General features: G+C 40.6%; 1 protein-coding gene across 3 annotated transcripts in view; it reads right to left on the reverse strand.

Moving 5' to 3' along the window:
• spag1b (sperm associated antigen 1b) overlaps positions 1-10,955 on the reverse strand; it is a 25,331-nt gene that overhangs the window by 12,335 nt on the left and 2,041 nt on the right. Inside the window, exons 2-10 of one of the 3 annotated variants that reach the window (XM_004077699.5) lie at positions 8,934-9,082; positions 7,495-7,654; positions 7,292-7,402; positions 7,112-7,202; positions 6,904-7,009; positions 5,821-5,951; positions 5,632-5,738; positions 5,363-5,492; positions 1,027-1,464 (exon numbers count right to left, since the gene is read on the reverse strand). In XM_004077699.5, the coding sequence (XP_004077747.1) occupies positions 1,027-1,464; positions 5,363-5,492; positions 5,632-5,738; positions 5,821-5,951; positions 6,904-7,009; positions 7,112-7,202; positions 7,292-7,402; positions 7,495-7,654; positions 8,934-9,049 (1,390 nt within the window). In that variant the 5' untranslated portion in view covers positions 9,050-9,082. The remainder of the gene's footprint in view (positions 1-1,026; positions 1,465-5,362; positions 5,493-5,631; positions 5,739-5,820; positions 5,952-6,903; positions 7,010-7,111; positions 7,203-7,291; positions 7,403-7,494; positions 7,655-8,933; positions 9,083-10,955) is intronic. The other 2 variants (XM_020709942.3, XM_078933844.1) reach the window with 2 other exon arrangements.

The following is a 10,955-nucleotide window of genomic DNA, read 5'->3' on the forward strand; positions in this document are numbered from 1 at the left end:
TCAGAAAATATTACGTAAAATATACATTTAGTGTCAGACCCGTAGTGAGGTCAAATAAGGTTAATTTCTTTTTAAAATAGTCCCGGTTTTTTTTTTTTTGAATTTAATACCTAACTTCCGGTCGCCGCGTGACCTGCTCTGTGTTGAATTGATGCGCCGCTAAAGTAGAAGCATTCTCCCTGTCTAATAGGGAGCGTTTTCCTGACATTTAAACCGCGTTTAGGAACGTTCAAACCCGCGATTAGCTATAGCAGAAGTCACAGGTTCGAGTTCCGTAACGTTCAAGTCTTCGCTTCTCCGTGGGGAAGCTGTCTCTCTCTCTGAGTGGCCGTGGAGCCGCTCAGACAGAAGCGGCAGATCAGAACCAAGAAAATGTGAAGCTACAATAGTGTTGGCAGTTTTTGTACCAACGCTTTTCTCTGGTGTCTCTAACATGAATTAGTTATAGTGAATACCAATAAAAACGTAAAAAACTGAGGGCACTTTTAATTACGAGGCTAGAAGGTCACTAGTAGCACCCCTAGGCCACTATGTGTGCACGTGCCTGGTCAGAGGTCAGGACCTTCCAGGAGTCTCAGGGGGGGCTGATCTGCAGTTTCTGTTTACAACTGCCCACACTCCCTTTATGGGAGAATTATAGCTGTCGGCTCCGATCCCATTTCGCAGAGAGTGGTTAGCGGTCACGTGACTTGGCCGGCTTAGAGGCAGGATAAAGCAGAAGCGCTGTCTCTGCGCTCGCTCCAACGGCCTCTGTGACGCAGTGCCCTGGGGCAAACGCAGCGCACCGGCAAACTCTGGAGCAGCTCTGGACATCCCAGGAACCCAAACGGACTTGGTCCGCTTCCTTCAGCTTTCTTTCTGCAGCGGTAACCTGCTGACCTTTGGTTTACAGCTGCAGGATGAAAGATCGGCGCGCTGATTCCCGGCACTACCTGCTTAGGACACACTCACTGGTGTGTCAGAACGTAAACGTAGTGATTGAGGGGAGTCCTCAGAGGAAACCCCCACCACCACCACCCGGCTCACCTGAGTCTGCATAGCCCTGGATGGCTTGGGAGTATTTGTCCAGTGCGTCTGCAAACTGTCCTGTTTTAAACAACAGGTTCCCCTCGTTCTTCAGTCGGGCCAGGGGGGGCGGCAGGGCTCCGCAGGGGGCATCCAGGTTGACTGCGTCCCCGCCGTTCTGTGCAGCTGTGGCTCTGCCGCTGCTCGGATCCTCCCGCTGTGACTCAGAGCTTTTGCTGGACCCGTTGGCGAGCTTTGACTCCGGCGTGACTCTGTACTTGTCGGCGCTGCCTCCTTTGCTCTTCTTGCCTCCGTGGGGGGAGCTGGAGGACTCACTCGGAGGACCCCCGCTCCCTCTGCCGTGGGGCTTTTTCTGAGAGTTTCCCATGTCTCCCCTCTCGGCAGGACCAACTGATTTCTCCTCCCCTCCCACGGGCTGGCTTGCTTGAACCGGACGAGCTGGAAGGGTGAGGGAGACAGGGAGGGAGGGGCAGGCCACGCCCACAGGAAGGAGTTAGTTGTGACATCATTGTGGAGGAGTACCAGGGGGCAGGAACATGTTTTTTTCAACTTCAGAATTATAAAATTATGCAGCATTAATATTAAACACAAAAACAAACGACTAAATCAAATCAAATTCTAGAGGAGCTGCATTTCCAGGATAAAATACAGGGCTGAATGCTATATTGCTGAATGAAAATCAAACTTAAAGGGTAATGATTGGCAAAGAAAGAAAGAAATATTCAAAGTTGACTATAAATTAAGTGAAAAAAGCACAATAAAAAAAAAAGATATTTTTGTGAAAAATGTCCACCAGCGAGCTTCTGCACCGAGGATTCCTCATGTATTTCAATGGTTGAATGGTAAATTAGCTGAAAAATTGTTGAAGGAGTTAAGTGGCAAAAAATGGCAGAAGGTACTATAATAAAGAAATAAAGACAGATGGGAAAACAGTGGGTTGAATATTTTATAGCATTCAATTAACTAGAGGTTGTGATCATTGACTATATAAGAGAACTGGACTGAGTGACTCCTCCCTCCTGGCGTTCCAAACAGGAAGTACTCGCTGGCTCCAAGAAGCCAAACACCCATAGATGTCTATAGAGAAATAAACAGCTATTAATCAGTCATTCTATTGGTCAGAATAACCATCGTTGCTCTGATACCTTTTTTTTATTTAACATATTCTTGCTAATTCTATTTTTTTCATGATATCTTTGTTCCAGTGCAATTTATTTAAGTTATAAAATGACCATTCGGATGCCTCAGTAAAAGCAGGTGGTGCCCGCTGGCCGCCAGATCCAAATATTAAAGCATTTGACAGATTTCAAGTTTAAGGATGTGGACTTCCAACTAGCTCACTCCAGAGTGGTTGCTCAGACTGACTTGGACCAATCAACCAGTGATAATTAAAGACATCAGGCTCCAATACAGCGACGTCTGTATTGCGAAAAAAATGGCGAGTGAATTAACTTAATTTGGTTGAAGCAAAATGTAAGTATTTGTTTTTGGGTGATGTCACACTCACTCGGTCCAGGTCTCTTAAACAGTCAATGGTGTTGATATAACTTATTGTCATTAACAGAGGTGAATGTTGTGGGTCTAGAGACAGCAGCACTGAGGAAAAGACAGGATGCAGAGCTGGAGGTAGCAGAGGTGAAGATGCTGAGGTTCTCTTTGGGAGTGACCAGGATGGATCATGACATGTCCAGAGGAGAGAGTAAATTTATTGGTAGAAGGATGCGGAGTCTAGAGCTGCCCAGTAAAAGGTCTAGAGGAAGACTGAAGAGGAAGTGGATGCAGTGAACAAAGACATGAAGGTAGCTGGTGTAGAGGATGATGCAGAAGACAGGGTTAGATGGATGAAGCTGATTTGCTTTGGCGACCCCTAAAGGCACAAGCCGAAAGGAAAAGAAGAATAAGTCATCAACAAAAGGTGAAAAGTCTTCTTGTGTTTTAATTTTTCATAAATTTAAGTGCTGTAAAAATTAAGATGTGCTTAAAAAATGCATTAAAAAGCTTTTGGATTTTTTAGAAACCTGTTTTTGTGAATAAAAAAAAAAAACCAACTTAAAAAAACATTAAAACCTAAATCAAACAAGAATACTCCTAAAAGTATTTGGTGTAAACATGAAGTTTTGTGCAACACCAAAAGTAAAAATCTACTGACATAAATTGATATAAAACTATTGAGATATAAATACATTAAAAAAACAGGTGATCGATCGTTTCTATATTAATATAAAAGGAAAGTGAAAACTAAAATGTAGAGGTAACACCTTCTTGCAGGTAAATGTCAACAATTTTGAAATTGAACTGGTAGACTCAGCAAAGCTTGACTAAAATATCTTCACTTATTGGTTAGGAATTACGAGAGCAGGTCAAAGCAACTAGAGGCAGTCGTTTGGTTCAGTACTTATGGCCATTTGGTTCAGTACTTCCACTCTGAAGACAGATTCAGATTGAGGAATCTCAGAGCGAATTATACTTTAGTCCGATTGGAAACGAACCAAGGCGACCTTGATAGATGGGTCAGAAAGCTGTTCCTGGTCCTAGACCAGGGTCCGTTAGGGTTTATTCAGACTGAAAATTTGTTCCGGATCATCCGGAGAAATGAACTCTGGTTCATTCTAAGCGAACCAAATGTGTCCAGCGTGAATACACCCTAAACTCTCAAACCCTGTAGCCTAAAGTCCACCATCATAATCCTGAATTATTGCTCCTTTTTTCATGCAATGAGTTTTGGTTTTCCAAATAAAATTGAAGTTTTCTTAGTTTATTGCTTTAAAAAGAAAACTAAACTTTATTTTGGACAATAGGTAAAAGTAAGCACTACAAGGACAGTGCAACTGCCACCTCAGCATACAACAGTAACAAACTAGAGGGTTACAATATATGTAACTTAAAAAAAGTGATAAAAAACAGAGAAGAAGCACTGAATCCATTAGTTTGAGATCAGTGAAGCTTCTTACCTGAGCAGTCCCACAGGATGCTGACATTCTACATTTCTTATATTTGTTTTATGATTCCTTTCTTGATATGCTAAATTTTCAACTCATCTGTAAGTTCTAGTTCACTAAAACAATAAATAAACACTGTGTTTGGTCAATTCTAGGGGTGTTGGAAAAATATTTGGGGATATACGGCAGTATTTCATTTAGTGATATTTGTATCGATTCAAAATGCTGTCAAAACAATATTTATTTATTTTTGAGTGTCCTTCAGCAGCTGACTTGTTTTCCTCGGAAACCCCGACCACTAGTTGGCAGCAGAGAACACTGAGCCTCTTTGAGCAGCTCTACACCACACAAAACAACAACAAGATCTCAGCTTGTTTTGTTGTTATGAGACATGAACTACTTAGTTTTTATGTAGGATGGGTACAGAATCAGTACTCTGAGCCATGTTGCTGCTAGTATCATAAAAACGTGGATTGCGGCGCTTTTTAGCTCAGATAAGAACCAGTGAAGCACTGCAGCTGTGCAGAGGCTAATGCTCAGAACATCAGTCAAAATACTGTCGGCAAAGCGGGCCAAAGTTCTGCAGAACCTCACAGCAATAGATTGTAGTCCAGTGACCTGATGGATCAGAGTGATGTGTACAACGCTCTGGAAAAAGGCCAACGTCATGAAATCCGTGTTTACGTCAGTTTGTGAGAAAGCTGAGCTGCAGCTGCAGAGCAGACTGTCACGGAAATAAAGCATCTTTGCCACATTGAAGCGTCTCTTTCATCCGTCATGCTGCTGCATCATCACACTCGATGGAGAAATGTTAGTAGTTGTTAAATTTTATAAGATCTAAAAAATGTTGTATAATATTTAACTGTTTGGCATAATATCATGTTTTATGGTAATGAATCTTAACTTTAAGGGAAGCCTGTTCATTTTGTTTCGGGGTGTGTTAGACTTAAACAGCATGAGCTTTATGCAAGTGGAAGCGATGAATAAATATTTATTTTTGGGGAAGGTTGAAGAAACTAGATTTGCAGTATTAGTATTAGTATTGGTCCCTGCAAAGACATCTGTTGGAATCTCCAACAAGCCACAACAAAGGACTGTGACAGTAAAATCTGACAGCATTTTAGACAAACCTTTAGTTCTCAAGCCTTTGTGGTGTTAAAATACAGAATAAGTGAGAAAGACTGAATGATGAAATAAAACAGGTAAGTAAATAATCAAGAACTTCAGTGACAAAAGGTAAGATACTTAGGATAAGCAGATTCTAAAACTATTTGTAGACCAACAGAAAGGGGAAAAAGCCTGGCTGCCGCAGGCAGCACTGGTGGCTCATGTTACAAACATACTAGTGTTTAGTTTGAGTGAACTGAAGACTTTTTGTTGTGGAGCTGCAGACTAACCAGTGGGTTGTTTCTCTTGGGAGCGGTTGCCCTCTTCATCTCCTGCCTCATGGATGAAGAGTCTTCTGCTGTCGTGCTGCTGATCTGGTGGACGTTCTGACACCTTCTTCTGGATCTTCAACAGAAGTTGCTAAAGCACAAAAGAGCCACATGTTCACAAATCAATCAGCAGCACAGTCACGTGCTTTCCACATCACTGCATGAAGAACACGCAGCGTTAGCCACGACCTTTAGCTCTGTGCTTCAACAAATGCTGAGCTCATGCTTACGGTTGCTGTAGCGTTTGCTGGCTCATCCTTTAGCACAGCTCTCAGGTCTTCAGAAGCCATTTGGAACTCACCCATATGGTCATAGACAGCAGCACGGCACAGCAGGGCTAATAACACACACTGTTTAGTTTAAATCCAAATGATAGCAAACATGGCATTCAGATATTTGTAACAATTGAAACAAGGTACCATTTATATTGCCTGGTTCCAGTTGCAGCATATGCTGACAGTCGGCCATGGCCCTGTGCCAGTGCTTGAGGTTGATCTTTGCCTCGGCTTGGCTCTGGTATGTGGCAACAGAAGGCAAAACAGAAATGCTCCTGTAAGAAAGAGAAGAGGATGTTGGAGTACGATTTAACTGCAATGCAGTTAAAAGAAGATGTTACAGGTTTCTCAACCAAACCAGAACAGGGGTTTTCCTTAAAGTACCACAATGGCATTTTCGTTTTAATAAAAACGTTCCCAGTGGTGTCTTCATTGTGATTATGAAGTAACCAAAATCCCGCAACCTAAACGTCTTAAAAAGCCAAATTTCATGTCTATCTGTTGCCAAAATCTCCTCTACATGGGTGTGGCTGTTAGTGCTGAGCTGGGTTCCCCGCCCTTTACCCCCCCTTTTCTGCAGGCTGCGTCTTGCATGAGTGAAGAGCTTGACACAAGGCGGGGGGGGGGGTTTACAAACAACACCGACTGAGAGTCTCTATTCTGAAAAGTTTCTCTTTAGCGATGAAGAAACTGTGAAAATTAACACATTTTGGGTTCCAAATCGACACTTTGAACAATGTTTGGACCAGACCCTGCTGTTTAATAAAATTACACATGAAAAAGAACTTTGGTAAGTCCATGGAAAATGCTGTGAATTGCATTATAATTTAGGCTACATTGCAGCAGCAAGCAGCACTAGCTGTGGCTCAGAACTGATTTGATGCTAGCAGATGCAGACTGTTCTGTATCGCACTGAGGCCCAGCGGCGTGATTTAAGCAGTGCTGTGCAATTTGGTAACCGTCTGAACCAAATCGCCCAACAGAACCTGTCCTGATTACTGGGCCTTTGTGAAATTACAGCAGCTCATTCATTCAAACCGAGCGTCTTTGTGACAGTTTGATTGACAGCTATTTAAAAGGAGAAATACTGAGAAATGCAAAAATGTTTTTTTTGTTACATTTGTGCTCTTTCATGAGAAAAATGCCATACATAGATACCAAAACCTCAAGAAACATGATTTTCATCAGAGGGGGACTTTAATGATGTAGAGGATTCGAACCCCTGACCTGGAGTAGTTTGCAGCAGCCTCCTCAAAATCTTTAGTTCTGAAAGCTTCATCCCCTTTGTCCTGCTCACAATTTGCCAAAAGAAGCTTCTGCTCCTGAGACAGCACTGAATCAAACGCAGATACGAGAACTCAGATGCTTGTTAAACACACACACGCGTATGGACACACGCACAAACACACACACAGTGCCAAACATAATCCTTTACATGCAGCATGTCCTTCAGCCTTCATGCATCCTGGATATTCTGGGGGAAAGGCACACTTTGAGGGGGTTTTCTCTTCTTCAGGAATTAATTTCTGCAATGGAAAAAAAAAAACTTCAGCACATAGTTTATGACTTAAGGTATGTGCATGTTTGTACACAGATTTCTTCAAGCAGAGTTGACCTTGTTGAGTGGAATAAAGCATTTGGAACCTCTAACGGGTGGTGTTGAGTCATCACAAACTGGGTGCCGTTTTAGTGAAGCCTCAGACTTTTTAGTTTCCTCTTCCCAAATCTAGAGAGAGCGAACATTCAACTTCAGACGTTTTTAAAGCTACAGGAACCAGAAGTTAGGAGGGGGATAAGAACATATATTATGAACCATACCTTCATCTCACTGACTATCTGGCTCCACTCATCCTTGGAGAGGCTGGCTGCTGTGCCTGCAGGGTTTTCCCTCCAGAGAGCTCGGCTTTTGGGGTTCAGTCTCTCCAAGTGACTTTCACAGAATGTAATCAGATGTGGATAAAATCCCTCTTTGCCAGATCTTGACACAAAATGGATCACACCCACAAGTATGTAGATTAGTTTTATCAGTCACACTTCTACATTCATTTAGATTTTCTATTTTTAAAGTGCCATATGACAGAACAAAAACACTGGAACATCTGCAACATCTAGAGAGGACATGGATTACAATTACAATTAGTTTGTTCTATTACCATTAAACTGACTGAATGTCGTCCTAAGGATCCTCAGGAAATAACACCCAAGTCAGAATCTGTGCCACCATTATTTCTCCTCATGTTCAGTGGCTGTATAAGTACACATGGTTTCCTTCCATGACATCTCCAGGAGAGAAATTTAATATTTTATTTTCCCAAATTGAAAATGTGACATGCCATTTAATGTCATTTAAAGAAAATCAACATTACATCACACACTTCTACCATCTGGTCAGAAGTAGTGTCTGAAACAGTAAAATTATTGGTTTTTAAAGTATTCCTAAAAATATTTGTACATAGAGCAGCTAAAAAGTAGTACACTCAAAGTTTATTTGATTAAGTATTCTTGCTGACTATTTTGGAACATTTTAAGTTTACAATACTGTATATAGATAGTAGGCCAATATGAAAAATAAACCTTAAGTATACTGCCTCACTTATAGTATAAAATAGGTATACTTGTAGTACATCTAAATAGACTACTTTGTGCTAAGGAACCATGTACATTTCAGATTTGACAAGAACATTTTTTAATATTTAAATTCATGGTTTGATTCGAGCTAATAACTATTGTTATTGTATACATTTAATTCATTTTTATCTCACCAATATTTTAACATTTCAACAGGAAAAACTTATTTTTAATCTTTCAATGCAAGTGTTAATTTTCGCCAGTCTATAGATCAAAGAGAGGATGTGTACATTTTTCATTTAAAATGAAAAACATCACACGCACATGGACACGCACACAGACACACACTAGATTGTATAAATGTGCTTCTTCCCACTACCTTTGAAACAATTAATCAAACTATTTGACAATCATTTTTTGGATTCATTGTGTACCCTACCTTACTGTGTAGGGACAAATATGTCTGTTTATGATTAGAAGAAATTATGATTTCAAGAACAATAACCAACATTTTCTTTTATCATTTTTATTTTCTAATTAATTTCTTAATAATCTCAAATAGATTTTATTCATCTATGTGTATGTTTTCAATTTTTGTCATTTCCCTTTCTTATTGTTGTTGACGCTGCTTAAAATAAACCAAAACAATCAAAAAACAAAGTAAAAAGCAATAGATAAAAAATCCCTACCTCAGTTCCCTCAAAATTTTCTCCAAGTGTTTTGCATCTGTGCATTTTTCAATGTAGCTGTAGTCCAAATGCTCCACAGGAACCCCATGAGTGCAACCAACAGAGGAGGACGTCATCCTTTGAGGAGGAAAGTGGTGTCCAAGCTTAGCCTGAAGAAAAAGAAATTAAATCCTTTAAAAAGGCTAAAAAATAAAAGGGGGAAACAGAAAGACAATTATATTTTATACTTTCAATTATATGTACCTTGGATTCCCTTATCAAAAAGTAGACTGTCTACTATTCGTATACCTAATCTATACCAGGAGGCTGCAACTTTTACCAGTAAAAGAGACATTTGGGCCCGTTTTTTCCTGATCCAAACTCAATAGGAGCCGCAAAAAACCATTTGATTTCTTTTTTTGCATGAATTATAAATATAAAGAAGAACTAGCATTTACATAAAATGTAAGAGTTCATGTGACTTCCTTTTAAAATAAAAGGCTTCCTGTGCCAAACAGGATCATCCCATCACAGCCAATGTTCTCCCACAAAAGGTTTTAAGACAGAAAAATTGGCATTTTGTCTGGGTTCACCTTAGGTCTGTGTTGGTGAGCCAGCATCCTTTTTCCTATTTGCTATTGCTGTTAACCTGAACATTAACATAAATTCACTGGTTTACGATCCAGAAGAAAGAGCATAAGAATTCAAAAAAACCTTAGCTTATCTTTCTTCTAGGTGCACCTCAGCCATAAATTTAGAAACTTAACTAAGTGAAATTACTTCAATGCTACTTGAGTAACCCTTACTGTAAAAAATTTTTATTTTCAAATTTATTTTATTTTCACTTAAGCAAGGAGCCACTGTAGATAGGGTCAAAGAGCCATATGTGGCTCCAGAGCCGCCCAAGTTGCAGACTGCTGGTCTATACTAAAGAGTCATTCCAGAATAGGAGGACATTTTAAGTTCAGACTATCAAATGTTAAATGTAAATGTACTTGTCCTGAGACCAAATCTACAAAAACATACAAAAAAGAATGCTTGAAAATGTTTTATAAATACCAAACAAGTGTGATGTGCAGCCTAAAATGCCATTTTTACCCTCGTCCCAACCCTCCTAATGCCTAAAACGAAACAGTTAAAATTATCATTATTTGTTTCACTAAGGTCTCTGTGGAAACATTGGTTTTAATTTAAAAATATGTACCAATAAGAATTATTATTATCAATGGAATGAGTGCCCCGCAACTTGTACCCAACCCTTACTGTAAGCTTTTATCAGAAGACTAGCAGAGAATCACACGATTGACCCCAGAGGTGGACTTCAAAGTCAAAGTCAAAGTCAACTTTATTGTCAATTCTTCACATGTGCATTACATACAATGAATCGAAATTCCGTTTCTTACTCTCTCGTCTGTTCAGGAGAAGACAAATAAAAACAAAGTATACGTTTAAAATAAGATGAATAAGTAAAAAGAAAGAAAAAGATAGAATTTACAATATACAACATTGGCAATTTGCTATAAAAGATTTATGGCAGTGTCTCAAGGCAGCGGGGGGGGGGGGGGGGGGGGGGTTCGTTTGAGCACTGTTCATGGGGGGATATGGGTGGTGGGTAGGTGGAGAGGGGAGAGGGTGTTTAGCATCCTGATGGCCTGGTGTGTGAAACTGTTTCTGAGTCTGGTGGTCCGTGAGCGGAGGCTCCTGTACCTCCTCCCCGAGGGCAGAAGGCTGAACAGGTTGTGTGCAGGGTGGTGTGCATCCTTGATTATTGTTAGTGTTTTGCGGGTGAGGCGGGTGATGTATAAGTCCTGCAGGGAGGGGAGTGGTGTTCCAATGATTCTCCTGGCTGTGTTGACTATGCGCTGCAGGGCTTTCCTGTTGCTGTGTGTACAGCTGCCCCCCCACACAGTGATGCAGCTGGAGAGGATGCTCTCGATGGTTCCTCTGAAGAATGTGGTCATGATGGCTGGTGAAGCACCTGATCTTTTTAGTTTCCGCAGGAAGTAGAGACGTTGTTGACCTTTCTTTGCCAATGATGTGGTG

This window comes from Oryzias latipes, chromosome 16 (genome assembly GCF_053564925.1).
Source record: "Oryzias latipes strain Hd-rR chromosome 16, Olatipes_Hd-rR_3.1".
NCBI lineage: Eukaryota > Metazoa > Chordata > Actinopteri > Beloniformes > Adrianichthyidae > Oryzias > Oryzias latipes.